General features: G+C 43.4%; 1 protein-coding gene across 1 annotated transcript in view; it reads left to right on the top strand.

The window, feature by feature from the left end:
• The first annotated feature begins 406 nt into the window (after nt 1–406).
• ANGPT1 (angiopoietin 1) overlaps nt 407–20085 on the top strand; it is an 895759-nt gene continuing 876080 nt past the window's right edge. Inside the window, exon 1 of the mRNA XM_069220619.1 lies at nt 407–1419. Within this exon, the coding sequence (XP_069076720.1) occupies nt 1120–1419 (300 nt within the window). The 5' untranslated portion in view covers nt 407–1119. The remainder of the gene's footprint in view (nt 1420–20085) is intronic.

Here is a 20085-nt window from a genome sequence, read left to right as displayed (position 1 = left end):
AAAGTGGCACACGATTTCCTAGTGTCACATTCGGTTTTGTTTTTCCACTGCCGAGGGGTATGTCATTAAAATTAAAAGCAACCATTAAAGTAATTGCTGCTGAAAAGCAGACGGCATTGATGCCGTCTTTCTGCAAAAAAAAAAAAGTTTATGAACTGTCCGCGGAAATCATTATTGCATTCTCTGAATAAAATCTCACTGCACATAAATACACCACCACCCCCCGTGCCCTGTAAATCTCAGTCCTCAGAAATGAAGCATGATTGTGAAAGGGTGGGACATAAAAGTGTTTTGCCTGAGCACTTGTAAAATCTTTCACATTATTGTAGCAGAAACCTAGACAAATCAGAGGGTCCCATTTCCCAAAGGATGAAAGTTTGATTTGGAAAAACGTGCATCAATTATATTTTATATAAATGTGTAGGAGGGGTATGGTTTTGTTTTGTTGTTGATTGGAAGCTGTGTTATTATTGGGCACTTGTGCAGGCGCGCAGTTCCACAGCGTCAGTGCTGCGCTGGTGTTGGCGCGTGCTAAGGTGGTCTGGGGTAGGGCTGCCCGGGCACTTAGCTGTGGTGAGGAATAGGGGCTGGTCCTCCATGCATGACTGAGGTCATGATGCAGCCGGCCTGTAAAACGATCCCTCTGTAGCGAGCCGGCCGCCGTCCTGTGCATAGGGGCTACTCAGGACGCATTCCTGTCATCCGTGAGAGGCGAGCGGCTCGAGCCTGACTGAAACTCCGAGGTCTGTCAGGACGGGACAGTGCTGGCGCGCGCACATGGCGCAGCCCTGATAAAGCGCAAAGAGGTCTGAGGAGGGAGCAGTGCTGCTTCAGACGGGGCACTAGCAGCGAGGCTGGGGCATGCACGTGTGATGAGGAGGACATGCCTGCCGGACTGCAGGGGGAGGAAGCCATCAATTACAGCTGCTGTGTGATAAGTGCATGGCATGTCAAAAGGGGTGGCTGGCATCACCATGAAATAAACCTATCCTGCAGCCGAGACTAACACGTGCACTGGCGCTTCTGCCTCCGTCCCGGAGTTACTTCTTTCACGTTTTCACCAGCGGTGGTGGTGAGCAGGCGCTCGTACGGAGGTACCATTGGTGCGCGGCAGACAAGATGAAGGCTTGGCTGGCAGTGGCGTTCCTGGCTGCGGTGGCTGCTTGCGCGGCGGGCAGCTCCCAGCGCAGGGGGACGGACAGCAGCGGCAGACGGTACAACCGCATCCAGCATGGGCAGTGCACCTACACCTTCATCCTGCCGGAGCAGGACGCCGGCTGCCGGGAGGGCGCAACCACAGAGCGGTACAACGCCAACGCGCTCCAGAGGGACGCCCCGCACGTGGAGCCCGAGCTGCCCTCCCAGAAGCTGCAGCACCTGGAGCACGCCATGGAGAACTACACGCAGTGGCTGCAGAAAGTAAGCACACAGCGCGCACTAGTGAACGTCCCCGTGCCTTGGGTTTCATGTGATCACATTGACCGTGTTATTACCCTGGTGCCCTGGGTTACACATGCTCGTTGCCGTAGCTGAAAGTGTTCCATGTTATGGCTCTGGCATTTGGCGCGTTGTGATTCATTTATTTGTTTCACCATCGCCCCAGTGCTCAGGTTCTGTAGTTAAACACGAACCATTCGATCATCCTAAGCCTGTGTTTCCACCTAGATGCTTTTGTTTACTCCGTGTTATCATCTTGGTGCTGGGGTTAAACTCGTCACATCACAATGGTGCAAACCTATACCGTTCTATCACACCGCTGCTATGTTTAAAGGTGTGCCATGGTGTTATATTTGTGCTTGGGTACTGTGGTTCAACATGTTTCATTTCATAACCCTGGAGGTTTTAGTTTAACAGATTCCACTTATCGCCTGGATGCTGTGGTTAAGCTGTGGTTAAGCGCGTCCTTGTCGACGTGTTTCTATAGTTTCAATGTTCGCACCGCGATACCGCGGTTATTGTTCATTTCATCACCCGTTTTTTTTTTTTAGTTAAACGTTATGTTTATCACCGTGGTGCTGCAGCTCAGTGTGTTTCATGTTGTACCCCTGGTGCCATTGTTAAACGGACCAATTTGTCGCCGTGATGCTGTGGTTATACAATGCCTTTTGTTATCACACTGTTCTTCTAATTTAATGTCTTCCATGCTATCACCCCTGTGCTGCGGAGAACAGTTTTCATGTTATCATTCTGATGCGGTGGTTCAACAGTCATGGTTATCACCCGGATGCTGTGTTCAAAAGTGCTGTTATCACTTGGTGCAGAAGTTCAGTGTATTCCAGTGCCGGTGCTGTATTTAATCATGACCCATGCTATCACCCTGGTGCTGTTTCTAAATATATATCCTTTGTCTTCCTATGCTGTTATACATGCAGCGTATTACCACTTTGGTTGTGTTCGTTGTTATCACCCTGGTGCTGTGGTAAAGTTTTCACTCTATCACCCACGTGCTGTGGTTAAACATGTTTATCACCGTGGTGCTGTAATTCAGTGTGTTCCATGTTACAGCTCTGGCGCTGTGGCACTCATGCTCCATTCTATCCCTCTGGTGCTGTGGTTAAAGATATTCCTTTATCGCCCTGTGCTGTGGTTAAAACATGCATTTTATATCACATTGGATGTGTTCGTTGTTATCACCACGGCGCTGTGGTACTCGCGTTTTATTCAGTCACTCTGGTTCTCTGACTAGCCATGTAGCCGTGCCACCACCAGGCGCCCTGAAGTGAGTGGATGGCTACCCTGGCACCGCTATCCTGTCCAAGTGACTGGGTGTGAAGTTGAAAAGTATATTTATAATTTGCGCAGCTTCTATTCATAGACCTTCTCTAGATTAAATGTCACCAGGCGCCAGGGGTCCGGACCTCTCTGTGTCTTTTCACTGGTGCAGACACCTCAGTTTACACCCTCTGGACGATCACCTGAGTGTGCCTGGATCGAAGACTAGCACTCTTCTACCTCCCCGGCGAGGCACGGCACTGCACACCCAGAGCACTGTAATTAAAGTGCTACCCGGGCAGATTCTATTAAAGGGTTTGAAGAAATCACATGGCCTGCCTTTGTAGTCACTCTCCTTCAAATAACGCAAATTTGCTAGCAGTCGCCTGTACTGCATCGGCACAAAGCACAGTCCGTAGAAAGAGCGCCCTGGCTTATTTAAGACAGTGTGTCCGGGTAAATTACTTAATTATTTGATATAGAAGGAGTGTCAATCGGAAGGTGGGTTAAAGAAAAGCGTAACACTTAGTTACTGCACGTGAATTGTCATGTTGTAATGCTAAGTAATGCCCTGGTGAGGGTTGTCGCAGTTTGTCATATAGTTTTACAGACAGTTACGTTGCGATGGTTTACTTTAGACAAAGGTTCTCTAAAGGTTGCTTCATTCGTGCACCCTCAGTCCTGTTGAATGGAGCATCTCGCACAAGCACTGTGTCAACTTTTATCAAACATTCTCATCGCATTTTCGGAGAGAAACCGTCAGACCGCGTGTACGTAAGGCATATATCGCTGTCTTCATTTTAGTGAAATGACGCTGAAAAAAGCAGCTGCAGGGGTGATGCATCACCGTTTAGAACCGTGTTGTGTCTATTGAGATGTTACATTATTGTGAGGAGAATGTGTACTTGCAGGCACATAATAAAAGCAGACCCTGCATTTACGCGCACGCAGTGGCCCTAAAGTACTTGTCTCTGCTGCCAGTTCGTCGACTTTTTCTTAGTCTCACACACGGGTGGGGTCCGCGAAGCAGGCGCTGTTCGTTTATTCATTCATTCATGCCTGCCAGATGCGACTGCCCGACTGTGCAGTGTTCGTCACCATGGCGCAGCACCGGAATGCTTGCGGGTGGAGGGTGTTATGGCTGACATGGCCAGATTGTATTTATCTTCAGAAACGAATACGTGGCCTACGCACAAGTAACACGGAGACAACGGAGGGCCGAGTGTGTTTGAAGCTATACGTGAATAAAGTTTTAAATGATGGAAACCGCTCACCCCGGCGTCTGCACTTGCTTGTACGTTGTACTCTGTTGTGACTGCTGATTTCTGTCTTCGGAGACGTCCTGGCTGAGTTTGACCACCAGGGGCTGTACTGAGCTCACATCACCACGCCTGCCTTGAACTTGAAGGGATATTCAGTGCAGACTGGGCCACTTCATTTTAGCTTCCGATGAAAGCATCTAAAGACCTCACAAACAAAGACACTGTAAATCAGCAACTCTAGTTTACTCACAGCTGGCGCGGCCACAAATGAGCTCAAATGAAGAGAAGAAACAAGAAAACCCTACCATGATATTCACTCGCATTAGTAAAACACCGCCGGAATTATAGACGGAATCTGTCAGTAGAATGCGAACTATGGAATCGATGAGTGCGCCTTGGCCGGGCTAGGTTGTGCCGAACTACGGCAGGGCATGTGCCGAATTCTTTCTGTCTTTCCAGGAAATGAGGGGAAGCAAGCCTTGTGCACTTCGTGGCGAAATGCAGGCTGCCAGGAAGTAGAGGCAGAGTTCGTGAAGCGTAGCTGAGATGCCTGCTTGGCATGCTAAAGGGAGGGTTTACTCTGCATGTTTCGAGTTAGAATATATGGTGTGTTATTTCACGGAAGACCGGACATCTTTCTCTGCATTACGTACTGTAAATAAGCATGTCATTTCCCCAGTGCCAGCACTAGTTTACTTACATTTAAATTCAGACAACTTTCTATGGACAGACTGCTAACTCGTACAGGAATCCAGCAAGGCAGTTTCTGCTACAAAACCCTGCACAGTTCTCGTTCATTTTTAGCAATCGTTAAATGAATTCCCGTTCATGTTTATCAATTCTTAAAGGAAAAGTATCATGGGCCGCTTATATTTTTTAGTACCATGACCTCCTGCCACCCAGTCAGTAGCCTCTCGGCCCTTTCGGGGATATTTCTGTGGTCCCAAAGAGGAGGTAAACATCTTTAATGTCGGAGACGACCTGCATTGGTTGCAGTCACGAAAGGACCTCCATTCGGCCCCAATAATTCTGGCGAAACAGCATGTGACATGTCCAGGTGTCTCTTATGTTCGTCTCATTCTTTACTCAATGAGAAGGCTCCTCAAGATAGACACCCTCTGCAAAAATAGTACGTCCAGAAACAAGCCTTGAATGTTGCTCCTGCCCCCTACTCAGCCACATCTCCTGCACCGCCCCCAAAACCCAGGGTCAGCCATGGGCCCCAAAGGGTAGGGTCTTTTTCTATCACATCCTTATGTTCATCTTAAGTCTGCAGGTTAAGAACCATTACTTCTAGTAGTAGCGTTTTCTTATAACCCTCTGCTCTGGATTCCACCTTGGGGTGGAGAGGGTAACAGATAATGTGACAGTATTGTTAGTTCAGCTATTGTGCTTGTCTAGGGAGAATGCCAGGTGGTGTCTGCAGTGTCTTTGTGTGAAGTCTCTTGTGCCTTGGATGGATACTCCAGCAGGTGTGCAATTGAGGTCAGGTAAGATATTGTTTCACAACGAGACAGTGATGAGGCTCTACTTACATCGTTATTAGTTACACCGGTGGTCAATAGAACCCTCAGGTTTGCTGTAGTTCCTCTACTCCCCACTCCTACTGTCCATACTCGCCTTCGGCTTGTTAAAGTGATGTGGGTGCCGTGTCACAGCTGGTGTCTGGAAGGTGCTTGGCTGGTCACTTGGGAGTTGGGGGGCTTGAGGTGACTTGTAGTGGTGATGAGTCATGGAACTTAGCCCCAACTCTTTTCTTCCAAGCTTCCCAGCCCTGCTATGTTTGGATGAGAGTTCTCTGGCTTTCTTGGAGAGGTGTTTGTTTTCCCCTTCACAGCTTGGATGGAAAACCTGGCCTCATTATGTGTCTTATTTGTTAGCACCGGGTATGCAGTTAAATTTCCCAGGGATCTGGAACAGTGGTCCAATGTTTGCATATAAGGTACTACAGACCTTCCCTTGCAGGATGGTAGTGTGTGTCAGAGCTGTTGACACTTGACATGAGGATTTAGCTGCCCCGGGTGTCTGGCTGTGACAAAAGGACCCCCTGGAGGCATATATTGTGAATCAGTATTTGGCCAATAGCGCATTTGGTTAAACTTTGCACAAGGAAACATGGGTGTACCCGTTCACGTGGGCTGGTCAGCATTCATTAGGATATAGTAATGTTGTTTTATACAAATGCTTCTACTTTGTGGTGTCTTCCTCCTTAGATAGCTGCTACTTCGGCAAGGACATTAGCCCCACAGCATTCCCAGGTCTGTTGTGCTGTGGTGGCCTTTCTTCCTCTTACGTCTCCCCCTGACAAGGTTGTCCTGTCTCAGGAAGATTCCTACTGTTGGTCTTTGGGGTTCCTGGCGTGGTGGATGGAACTAAATTAATGCACCAGCAATACATATGTAAATAGAAATGTATGTATACCTCTTTGAATTTTCCATTAGTATTATCAATGGTTGGGCTGTAATCATGCCCCTTTCAGGAACCTTGTAATCATAGGTGAACCAAGTCAGTTAACACAACTGTTCAGACAGTGATCTCAAGTGTTCAGTGCCTGTCTCAATTTCATGATTTTAGAATATACATTTGAGCTATTGTCCCTTTCATGTTGGGAAGAAACCTTGGATGTCTCTGGATACACATGCCTGCTTCGTCATTCACCAGTTCCATCATTGACGGAGAGTTGCCTGCTGCAGCTTCCTTTTAAGATACATCTGCAGCTCTCTGGCAATTGGTCTCCTTTCCTGTGTGCACACTTTGTCATAGCAGCTCGAACTCCTACTATTTGGCTTGTCAATGTTCTTCTAAATCATGTTGTATAGCTGTGTGGTTGCTATGCAGCATGGTTGAAAGTAAAAAAAAAGTATTGCACTTGTCATAGCTCTTTTTTGCACATTCATAGATGCTGCACAGCAGGTGGACTGCTGCACAACATGTCTAAAAAATATTGAGAAGCAATAGATCTTTCACAGACAAACCCTATTGGCTTTGCCAATGCTTACTCCTGAGTTGCTGTTATACAGCCCAGGGGCCTTGGAGTACATAGGGTGCACTTTCTCTGTTTGCACCTGGTGTACCTGAAAACAGGTGCGCCAGGTACCAACAGAGAAAGTGCGCCCTATTACATATAATGCACTGCCCCCAGGACAGCTGAGAACTTGCGCTGCCCTGGGGGAAACTCATTCATGTGAAAAACAGAGTGTCTGCTTTAAAGCCTTTCCGTGTTTCACACTGCAGGCTGCCACCCGCCTTTAATTTGAAGGGGGATTAGAGATCCCCTTGCAGGCGAGTGACTGCATCCGCCTGCACGGGGATGTCTGGGGCGAACCCTTCTGTAATAACAAAGTGCCCGAGGGCACGCAACATGGGCACACATGCCTGTTGCACCCCAGGGTACTTTCATAATATGTCCCCTGGTGTTTTATGGTAGTGTCTTTCCACTGTGGGATCTAATGCAGTTGGGCTGTCACAATTGAAATATATTTACAGTTTTCAACATGTGGTTAAGGCAACAAACATAATTCCTAAATGTCTTGGACAACATTACCACAAGAGCATGTTTCCATCACTGCCTCAAAATGTCTGTATCCTTTTCTTCCCTCCTCCCTGTAGAATTGTGCATGAGATGTATCTGTTGGAAACCCCTGGCTGAAAGGATTTTTTGTTACCTCTATGGTTGGACAGATTTTTTTAAAATAGTTGTATTTGTAGTTTATCAATGTTTCAGGTAGTAGTAGAATTATTGTTTGGAGGCTTCTTTTATTGTTCAGAGGTGCAGAGAGACTTGAATGTTTCTGAAATGCAGATTGCTATTGCCATGCACTACGCAACTATAAGGCTCAAAATACCTATTGTGAAGCATTTACAGGAGGCAAACAAACTAGTGGTGGCACACTATCATTGTAAAGAGGAATCTCTATATAAACATTGCAAACAACAAAATAACAGCGAATGTCCCCTCAAACTCATTACTTTAAATGTGCTGGGCCTCAACTCTCCTGTAAGGGAGAAATGGTTACACTAAAATGTGGATGAAACGATGATCCAAGGAACTTTTCTGTTAAACAAAGATGATATATGCATTAGTTCTTATTGGTACCTGGACAATTTAATTCCAATGACGTTAAAACAACAAAGGGAGTGGTCATTTGGTTTAAAAGAAGCAAATCTTTGTACTTTGAGGGGCAAAAGGCAGGATGTGATGGAAGAGTATCAGGAACTGGAGGTAAACATTAGGGGTTATCACTGACCTTATTTTCAGTATATGAATGAAAGTATGGAGATGTTCTACTCTGACGTGTTCGAGTTGATGGAAAAGTTCTCTCTATGGTCAACATAATGGAGGCTGGAAGACCTTAGTTGAACTTTGAAACTTATTTGGGTTATTTCTCTAACTAAAATGTTTCAGCTCATCACTCCTCTCTCCCTCACTCATGGAATATCAGATTTTGAGTCTGCTGGACATATGAAGACTCGGCATTAGAATGCGAGAAACTGCACTTTTTATTTGAACACCCACAGATCATACATCAGGATAGATTACTTACCGATAGGCAATGATCTTAACCCTCTAGTGCTGGAAACTGACATTGATCTACAACCTCTGTTGGACCACCCATTAGTCTCAAAGGAGAGTGAGGATATTGATAGAATGAGTGACTCAATTATACACCAAGGAAATTAATGAGATATATTTTGGTGACACAGTGTACGGGCTACCATTAGAGAATTGATAGAGCATTACTTTGAGAAAAAATAATGACACAGGTGACGCATCATGGGAGGTGATCTGGGGTGCCGCTGAAGCGGTAAGTGGAGGGGGGCTAATTGCACATACAGCTGGATACAAGGCGATGTCAACAGAAAAGAGCAGAACTATAAAAATATTAACTCAGTTGACACAACAGCATAAGATAGACTGTACAGAAAAATTTACAGCATATACCATAAAACCAGGGGAGAACTGGAACACATACTTGTGAAGGAATCTTCCTGTAACAAATTAAACTGTTATAGGATGGAAAAATCAGACTGTCTGTTTGCTTAGAAGATTACAATAAAACAAATCCAGAACACCAGTCAACGCATTGTAGACAAGGTCAAAGTCACACTTGTTAAGAATGGCAGTTTTTCCAACTCTTTCATACCTATCGTACTGCCCTACACAAAGAGCTGTGGCAAAATGGATGTTCCTCAGTGCTGGTTGCTTTACTTTCCCTTCAGTTGATATGGTGACAGTTAAGACTTTGGTTGAGGACATCTTAATGGGAGGAGTCACATATGCAATTGAGGATCTAGCTAATAACAATGTCCTGTGTCCACATATCACCTTCTTTTTATTAGGTATGCCTGGAACTTCAAGCTGAAATACTGCTGAAAGTCTTCAAATATTTTCTTCCATCCAGGGAAGGGACAAACTCAATGGTGGAGCCCATCTTAATACTGTCTTTGTAAACCGAAAAATACTTTATGTCTTGTAGCTCAATAAACCCATGATGCCAAACTATTCACCAAAATTCTGATTAGTAGGTTATTGGATGTCTGGTCATGGTTGATTTCCATATGTCAAGCAAGGTTCACAAAAATAGCCATACCTGGATAACATGTGCTTAGCAGTCAATGTAATGGAGATTCCCATCATAGAAAAGAAAGGCTACTCCTTGTGTCACTAGGCACTGAAAAAGAGTTTGATAGGATGATTGGCAATATCTGTAGCATGTTATCAATATAAATTAACCTGGCATCCAATGTTGAAAACTGTATTCTCTGCAACTATTTCCTCCCATCTCTTAACACTTGAATCAATGTCCTCTTTTCTAATCTTATCACCTTGTTAATGGGTACAAGGCAAGGGTGTTCCATGTCTCCCACAGTATTTATTCACACTGGAACTGATAACACACAAAATAAATGCTATACCAAACATCACATATAATAGAATAGGACAACATCACCATAAGTTAGGTCTTTTTGCACATGACATTCTATGTTTTGTGACTGACATAGAGCATTGCAGATCTTCAGGAAGAACGCTTTAGACTTCTTTGAATCTAGTACATTAGCTGGATATCAGACAGGGAAAAAAAAGTTGTGAACCAGTTCAAGGAAATCAAGGTATTAACTGAAACAATAGCTTGCTCAACTATCTTCGGGTAAATATTTTGAAGGTGAATTGCAAAATAAGTTGCCCTAATTTGCCTCCTTTGCTAGATGCCTTAGATAAAGGTTTATCCAGATAGGATCTTATGGTGTGGCAGAAAAGTATGTCTAAGAAATGTCTTTTCCCTAAACTGTTGTACACAGCTCAATTGCTTCACACCTGATTCCTTCAACGGGCTTTAGGGGAGCTCCCCAAAAATGTTAGCTTTTGTTTGAAACAATAAATATCTCAGGGTTGCAAAAACAACACTGTAGATATCACAATAACTAAGGTCCAAGGTTACCAATGGGCAAAGATACATTCAAGCAGACCTATTGTGAAGAGCACTGGAATGGTCTAGCCACCATGTACTAAACCTTGGGTGAAGGTAGAACAGAATATTCATAAATTCAACTGAAATACAGGTCTGGTTTGATTACCTCATTCCCATCGCCACACTCACCAATAGCTTTTAAATCAGATTTCATACCAGAAGTACTGGATGTCTGGTTCCGAAGTTGAGGAGATCACAGTCCTACCCTACTAGGCAAGTTGAGTGAGAATATTTGCTTATTGGAGTGTATGCCTGCAGATAATTTTAGACTAACTCTATTATTGCACTCGTCGGGTATGAAAGAAGTCTGGGAAAGAGAATCTAGCAGTAGGATACCAAATGAACACCTACTTACCCCAAATCAAATTACTAGAGGTACAGCTAAATTGAATGTGATGTTTGGTACACCATAATCATCAAATATGCTTACCTACATGGATAATTAGAAGAAAGACTGAAATCAGGGAATATATGAGGAGGTGTGTAATACAATATGACTAAGATCGGCTAAATCATCTATCTGCTCTCAATATCAGAAAAATGCATATAAGGTACTCACAAGATGGCATCAGGGCTAGATTTAGGGAGATGTGGTTGGTGCCATTGCACTTGGCCCCTAGCTCAGGGATGCCTAATTCTGAAATATCGTATGGGTTTAAAAGCATCTGCTTCCGAGTTCTTTGTGTACCCTGCTATTTACAGGCTATAATGAACATGTCAAGATAACTCTGGTGATCAATGTACTTGCTAGAGAGATGGAGTTTTGTTTGACTCCTCATAAGGTAGGCAGAGGGGTACTGTGCCTGCTACAAAGTGTTTGTAACATGTAGATTGCAGAATTTCATTTTATGTAGATAGCACTTTTGTTATTTGCAGTGCATAAGTTACAAACCTTCTAATATAATACAGCGAACTATGAACTTTCATCAAACCGCTACAGGGAAACTACACAGTGTACACAGTGTAAGTTTAAAATCTTATCTTCTTTTTCCTACTCTTTTGTTATCCAAAGGTTACTAAAAAGGGTTTGTTTGGATAGAAGTAAATTCCTATTAGCCGACCACTGTGTTATGCTTTAAACCCTAAGTTTGTACCTCTCCAGACCACGTGCTCTTAAAATATAATGCCTACTATTATGGTGACATATGACTCCTTATGTAAAATACCAAGATTCAATGTTCCAAGAAAGAAAGACTCCTCTCTACCTATTGAGGTAGGGGTCTTTTAGTCCCGCAAGCATTAGTGTTTTAGGAACAATAGCCCTCACTTACCATTAGGTGACATGCTTCATCATCGGGCCATGGTCCTTGTTTGGGCAGTACTGCAGTGCCTGATGGGCCCTTCTAGAGGGCTCTTTGCTGGAAATCCTTTCAAGAAAAATGCCGTTGGTGAGTGGATGTGTGAGTGACTGGAACAAAAATGCGCTAAAATTTAATACGGGTGTCAAAAAGAACAATCTTTACTCTGACCTGACACCTATGCCAAGATTAAAAACATGAAAAGGGAAAGCAACAGAGTGTAATGATCTGTTTCCCTATGAAATGGTGGATTGTGTACCTAATACTCCAACTATTGGTGTATGTATGAAAAAACTGTGTGTGTACTTCCTACACTACAGAACCAATGGTCAACATGTTTCTTGCCTAAAAAAGTCTCAAGAATCTAGTGCCAATTCATCAGGACCTACTTTACCTCCTAACCCTCACCAAGAGAGTAAAAATACTCCTTGCCACCTAGGTTAATGATAACTGAAATTCTACACTAGAAGTGCATGGTTCAAAATGCAGGAACCCTCCTAGATTCATAAACACAGGACCCCTGGGGATCACATGGTTGCTAGCTATCCCTCCTTTAAGGCAATTGTGTCCTTGGAATGCCATAATCAGTACGACGGACCCCCTTTCCATGCTCCCTGAAATAGTTTTCTGTCCCTCTTCTTTTTTGTGACATGTGACTCCTACACTTTGTAGCCCTCATTGTCTTACACACTAGTAAGATTGATTGTCTTTTGTAATGTGTCTGCGATGTAAAGTGCTCAAACACCCTACACTGGTTTGAGGAGAGCTATGAAAGAAATTGAATGCATGTGCCAGAAGGGCTATGGAACGATGAAGGGCACCCTTGGAGGATTGTAATGGGAGGTTCCATGGTGAAGCAGGTCATTGAGTGGCGTCAACGAAGACTGCTGCATGGGGCACCACCAGGGTTAAAGTCGGCCCTCGGTGGCATTCTTCCCCCGTACAGCTGAAGGCCATGTTTGACAGTTCAGGTGTGTGTAGGAAAGGTTGCAACATGTCGGATGTATCGTGTTCTAACCCAAGATAATGTTATATGGGAAGGAAATGTTATCCCTCATAAAAATATCACACATATTAAATTGGATTTACAACACTGAGTAGTTCTATTGGTCGACAAAGGGAAGGAGAGTACTAACCATTATACAATGATGGCTGCAATCTTGATAACACAGATATTTCTGGATGCTAAACTGATTATATCCCACACAGGGATACTGCTAGTAATTTGTTGTAAGCACCACTGGTATCGTATGCAGTATCCTATCCACCAATTATGAATGTGGCAAACGTGAGCTATAATTGCCTTTGTGCCTCATCAGACAGCTAAATAAGGTTGTTAAAAAGAAATATGACTAAGTCCCAGACTGAGGTGATTCACGCAACTTTAAAATAAATTGCTTCAGACAATGGGTGGTAATTTCTTGTAATGTTTCACAGCAGGAGTGAAAAAAAGAATGATGAGAAATGGTGTATGAATGTGTATGGGTTAGACAGAGTGGATCAGCTTCAACAAGTAGCATAGAAATGAGATCAAAGAGGGTATGTGGAGGAGCTAAGGCAAGCCTCTGGTTTGTCCCTTTGCTGTTCCACATGCATGTTCACCCTTCAAAGTGTAGTTTATTGCATTGAAGTTGTAGTTTGTACTGATTGACATTTTATTTAAATATAATGTAAAAACACGTGGCACGCTTTATTGAGTTAGTGCTCTGTGCCGCAAGATGCAGATCATTTTACAACATTCTAACCTACACCAGGACCTATGAAATGGTAACAAGCATCATTTCAATTTATGTTTGAGTGGTTCCACATTCCTTGCTAAAGTAATCCTCATGTACGAGCTGTATGCTGTAGCCATTCCACCAGAAATTTATATTTTCATCGCCTGTCATAAGGTGAAGGCAAACGAGTGCTGGAGCGTTTAGATACTATACTATGCTTATATACTATACTATACTATACTATACCTATACTTTCCCACATTCTACAGAACCCAATTGATCATTGCTATGATTGTGTTTTGCACTGCAGTGGACACATAGCGTCAGCTCTATTGCTTCTGAAGTCAAAGCCATTACTTAATGACATCCCCAGACTACAGCAGTGTATTTGTTTTGTGTCTTACAAATGCCAGGTTGTATTGTGTTTTCTTTTGCAATTATAGTACCCATCTTCAGCTTGAGAGCCAAGAAATAGTTTTCTTTGGGATCTGTGCTATAGAAATTACTTTATTGCGTACTACTGGGGACACGGAAGGTAAATTGAGCTCATTTTTGCATTTCACGAATTAGCGTTGGCCCATTGCCTCATATATGAATCTTTAAAATATTTTACTTTTCTAATTCAGCCAACAATATCATTATCATTAATACCTTGGATATGCAGATAGTGTCCCCATACTACAAAATAAACAACAGGATTCCAGACAGACCAACATTGCCTTATCTAGAATGACCTTATTTTGCAATGGTGGAGCCCGGACTATTGATTTTTTTACTATCAATGTTTGAAAAGTAATCTGACTTCAGACAGAAGCTTTTGACGTCTAACTACTTAAATATCTGTGTATTGAACAGGAGGCTTCCGAGTATTCACATGTGTCTCCACCGAAAGTTTGAGGGTACCACCAGCGCTATTACCTGTCTATTCCACAGAACAGAGTGGTATGCCTCATTTGAATTTAGAGGATCAGATGACATTATTTATGATGTGCGATCGTCACGTTTGTCTTAGATGCAATTTATGTTCGGTGCACATGACTTTTGAGTGATCAGTATCACTGTCGTCAAAATGTGGGTCGCTTCCGGTCTTGCAGGAATGTTCTGCTGTGTGTACTTGGGCTGCATTAGGGTCATTGCTTTCGGGGATCCTTCACCACACACTGTCCAAGAGAGGCTGAGCTTCGTCCGTGCTCCGGCAGTGAACAGTATAGGCTCTGGTTGTCAGTAAGGTTGAAGCTCAGTGGGACACTGAACCATTAAAGCCTCGCCCCACATAGTAGGCATGATATGACCGAGGCCTAAATGTTATCAGAAGACATCTTCGGGTGTGTGCACACTGCCCTCATAGTACTGTGGTAGATGTCTCAAAGATTCCGAAAAAAACGTTGCCTAGCAGGTCATTTTATCCAATTCACAAAAAGGAAAAAGTATTTGTTAAATGAAAAGGGAGAGATATTTACTGCTCTGTTTGTTTTCAGCATAAGAAGGCAATACTGGTTCATGCTTTGATAAGAATGATAACTCATGAGAAAACTGCATAATTTATCCAACATCTTCAGCAAACGGACCAAGGAACACACAACATTATAACTGCTTTCACACACAGACCCCGGTAACGTTTAATACAGTAGACGCTGTACTCTGACTACTGATGTGTACACTTTTTTAGGTTCCTGCTACACCAGGAACTACAGAAGCCAGAGCTGTGACATGGATTGGATAATCCTGATGCCTCGTGCTTGGAGTTTAGCCGTCCACAACTGATCCAATTAGATTTTTGCAAGGATTCCCATTCTGAATCAATCAGTAGGGACTTCTATCACAGCTATATCTGCTTTTCATCTATCCTTCGTGCAACTGGTTTGCCAAAAACTAACTTGATTATACAAGACAGACCTTCTTGTTCTAATCAGCCTGCAGATATACAGATTTATGCAAAGAAGTCAAATACTTATGTTTCATCAAACACACACATAACAATAAGCTGTTTTCCTCACAGTTAAATGAGTTAGTGAGATGCATTGTGATTTACTAAAATATTGTGATGCACACATATTGTGTCAAAATATTATTAACTCAAAAATATCCGGAGACAGAATATAGAATGTAATAATATTGTTTTTTAGACATACTCTATTGTCGTTTAAATGTTGTTGTATATAATATAGTTTTATTTAATACAGTATAGTCATTGTTTTTTAATAATTTGGTAAATATTACTTAGTGTATCTTTAAGGTATTAGTGTTATAATAAATGCGATCTCCCCCATCGCCAGCCCATTGGGATCATAGAACCCGGCAGTGCTGCGGTACCCAGGAAGTCTAACTGCCAGTGTCGTAATGAGGCCCTAAGTACTAACTATTACTACATACTGGCAACTATCAGTAGGTTATTCATTTATATATATATGCATGTATGTATATGTATATGTATATATATATACATACATATATATATATATATATATACATACATATATATATATATATATGTATATATATATATATATATATATATATATATATATCTCCTAGTCGCAGTTGCCCCTAGCTAGGTAGTTATAGTTAAGTTTGCTGTTCCGTAGGAGAAGTTTGACGATTCTCTAGGAAACTTTCCAAAAAGGTGCTACTTTCTGACTAGATTATGCATGGAAAATTTTGGGGTAATCCGTCAAACGGGGCAGAGAAAAAAGGGGGTTTCAAAACACAAAATTCTCAGGCATTTTGCATAGACTACTTCAAGACGGGTTGCAGCAAAAACAGCTGAACAGAATTACACCAAATTTGTTAGGGAGCTAGATCGTGATTGGCAGATTGTGCTTTTTGTAATTTGGTGTGAATCTGTTGTGTAGTTTGTGAGAAATAAAGGGTAAAAGAAAATCTAGATATCTGGACAGGTGGGCTCGCAAAAGTCTCGGCAAACTCTCGGGCAGTGCCAGTTTAAAAATGGAGTGCTCTGATTGACCAAGGGAGCTTCATTTCCCTCTGGCCATCTTGCTTCTTTAGGAGTCAGACTCCAGCGAGCAATCTGATTGGCTGTCAGCAACATAAGAAAAAATTTGCTGGCCGCCAATACTGGAGTTGTGGACTTAGTCCCCTGTCCTTAAATGTTAAATAAAAATGTATAAGGGGGCAGGGTAGGGGTACCCTAACTCCCAGGCCTCATGCAGGGAGCCAACCTCGGGGATGATTTCATAAAGGGGAGGAAGGCTGTGTGGCCACCTTCCTCGAGCTTTCAGGGGCCCTGAGGATCCCACCACTGGGGCCTACATTTGTGAAAATGGCAAGGGAGGAGGCACAGCCCCTATCCCAGTGCCGCCAAAGGGAGCCCACCCCTGGGGCTGACATTATATTTTATGAGGAGGGGCCACACAGCCCTAGAATCCTTATTTGTCCTATATAAAGTCCATTCTATGAGTCAGAAAATACTAAGTAATAATACTTAGACCAGTTTGCAAAATCCGATTTCACTAATAAAACATTGGTGCATAAAATGCACCCCCTTTCTGTGAATGGATGTTGACACTCTGGCCCTAGATGTTCACTGGATTGAATCTCATAATTGCTGTTTGCAGTTCTTTTCAGACTCTCTTGTTGAGCTTCACAAGGGTTAGCATAATCCAGGCAAAAATCTTGAATATTGAATATTGAGTGGTTGCTGGGCATCAGGTTAGCTGGCTACAGTGGTTAATTTGTAAATAAAAACGTGCTGGTGCTCAAAGCCCTCCTTTTAAACACGCGGCTTCTGTAATTAAATGTGGGAACACGGAATACTGAGGCAGCGTAATCCTGAAGCCACCCCGGGCCTCTTCAATCTATATAAAGCCACTCCCTGCCCCTTCAGCTCACTCTAGCAGCTTTCTGTTTTCTCTCTTTGCGACGCTTTAATTTTCCCTTCCTCTGTCTTTCCCATATGTGTCTTTTGCTCGCAGCAAATGCTTGAGGCAGAAGAATAAGCCCCGGCCCGCAAAAATAAGTGCCGGTGCTCAGCACCGGATACAACAAGCACAAATTAAGCACTGGCTGGCTAGTCTTTCTGATAGCGAAGACTTCAGCACATTTTTACAACTTTTAGTGGCAATTGGTGCAGATATTCATGAGTCAGCATATGACCAGGGCACTGCCACTTTACATATGGCTAAGAATGAGCAGCAGGTTTGCATGTCAGTTCCCTTAAAGCCCCTTCTTTGAGATTGTGTGAGTGTGTGGCATTTGATTTATCTGGCCTGATGCAATCAAAGAGACATGCATTGCAGAACCTACACCTGGTGAGTCCCCCTTCTGCGATTTCAATTCAATGTCTCTGTAAGAAATTGGCTTAGTGGTGGTGTTGGGAGATGGGAACAATTCTTAAACAGCAACCATAATTCTTATCAGGGTGAAGTCACAAACAACTCTAAATTAACCTGTGCTCTACCAGCGAGTAGTTTGGCACAATGCAGACAGGCTTAATTCAGAGGCACTGTGTTAAGTATTTGTGCAACACTTCAAACAGTAATAATATGAAAACACACCACAAAAAGGATAAACAAATGAAGACCACAATGACAAAAATCCAATCAGAAGAACATGAGGTACGTAATTTGAAATATTTTAGTAAAAATAGCATCGAGCACCAACTGTACTCGACCAGGACCAGGTCACAAGTTCAGGTCAACCACAATGGAGCATGGGCCGGCTACTTGGACCCAGCTAGGCTTCCTGAAACAGAGTAACTGAAATCCAGGTTGTGGACCATTGCAAGGTCCTTCATCGAGGCTGCGTTGTTCAGCAGAGGAGATGCATTGATTCTGAGGAACTGCAAGGGGTCCATGCAGCAGAGGTGATGTGTCGGTTCTGCTCGGCATTGCATTGTGCAGCAGGGGAGATGCATTGGTTCTGCTGGACCTACAGATGGGCTGGCAGAGCACTTTCAGCCCCTCTTCCAAGGGTCCAGTACTGGAGTAGCACCACTTGGCAGGGTAGGAGTCATAACTGCAGAGCCCAGGTGCTAATTACAAGGGAATTGGTCCTTGGAGCCACTGGCATGGGCACTGCAGGGGCCCCCGTAAGAGGGCCCCACAAAGAATTTCAGTGTCTGCTGAGCAGACACTGAAATTCGCGACGGGTGCAACTGCACCCGTCGCACCTTCCCACTCCGCCGGCTCCATTCGGAGACGGCTTCCTCGCGGGAAGGGGTTTCCCGCTGGGCTGGCGGGCGGCCTCCTGGCGGTCGCCCGCCAGCCCAGCGGGAAACACAGAATCACTGCGGCGGTCTTCAGACCGCGGAGCGGTGTTCTGTCTGGGGAACTCTGGCGGGCGGCCTCCGCCGCCCGCCAGAGTTAGAATGACCCCCCAAATGACTAACACAGGAAATGCTAACTTTCCAAAAGTGACAATTTCAAAATTGTAATTTAAAATCAGACTTTACCATTAAATACGATTTTTCATTACAATTCCAAAGACATTAAAATGTAACTGTTTATGTGTTCCCATTTGGAAGTTACAGCTTATTAATGGTAATAAGGTATCTTCATTGTTGTCTTATGGGAAAACAGGCCTTGCAGTACTGAAAAACAAATTTAACGGTTAATCACTACCAGGACATGTAAACCTTTAAATTTCATGTCCCACTTTTTAAATAAATTGCATTCTGCCTTGTGTGCTGCTTAGGGCCTACCTTATGGGTGACATAAGTGTATCAAAAAGGAGGGTTTGGGCCCTGCAAAAAGTTTATTTTGCCAGGTTGAAATGATGGTTAAAACCACACACATGTTTGAAAGGGCCCACTTGCAGGATTCAGTTTACAGGCCTAGGATACACACAGCACCACTTCAGTAAGGCCGTATTATTTAATTAAATATGCTATCTAGAGGTAAGCCAAAGGTACCATGTTGTACAGAGTGAGCACAGTAAGTGCAGAGTTGTAAGGCCAGTAAAAGCAAGATCAGCAAAAAAATTGGAGGAGGAAGGCAAAAAGTCCAGGGACAGGCCACTCTAAGGATGACAGGTCTAACAGTCTCCAACCAAGTTCCTGTGGGAGAGCTGAAGGTAAGCTGCAGTATGAAGCTTTTATTTGAGTCAGTATTGAGCAAATGATCATTTGTGAACACTGTATGCAAGTATAGTGCTGCATATCGTTAGTAACATGTTGCCTAATGAGTCACACATGGTAACTTCCAGGTGTTTCAAGGTAGCTTGGGATTGGTGGGGGGGGGGGGGGTTGAAGCTTTTTTCGCAATGGCACTAGAAAACATAACCAGCCTGTGATCAAAGGTAATCCAAGTCCAGGTAATGAATCTACAGAACCATAGAACGATGTATGCGGTTTACTATGAACGTGTTTCATTACACTGGAAAAATACCCAAATTATTATGAACAATAGAGAGATTGAAAGGAACTCAAATTATCTTGACATTAGAACAACCACGCTACAGTTTGTCAACTGGGCCCTGAAATTTTCGGCATAGTAATTAGCGTTATTAAGCACCAAACTGACTTTTCAAGAACAGGTTTTCAACAGGCTCCTCTCACATCGTTACCAGGATCATGCCCTGAGTAAGCACCATACATGCGGTATTGCTTATAAGGAGAACTTATTTAATGAGGTTTTTTAAAAACTTTATATTGCCTGTCAGGTGATGA

The sequence above is a fragment of the Pleurodeles waltl genome, chromosome 2_2 (assembly GCF_031143425.1).
Source record: "Pleurodeles waltl isolate 20211129_DDA chromosome 2_2, aPleWal1.hap1.20221129, whole genome shotgun sequence".
NCBI lineage: Eukaryota > Metazoa > Chordata > Amphibia > Caudata > Salamandridae > Pleurodeles > Pleurodeles waltl.
This window is presented reverse-complemented; position numbering and strand designations above follow the sequence as displayed.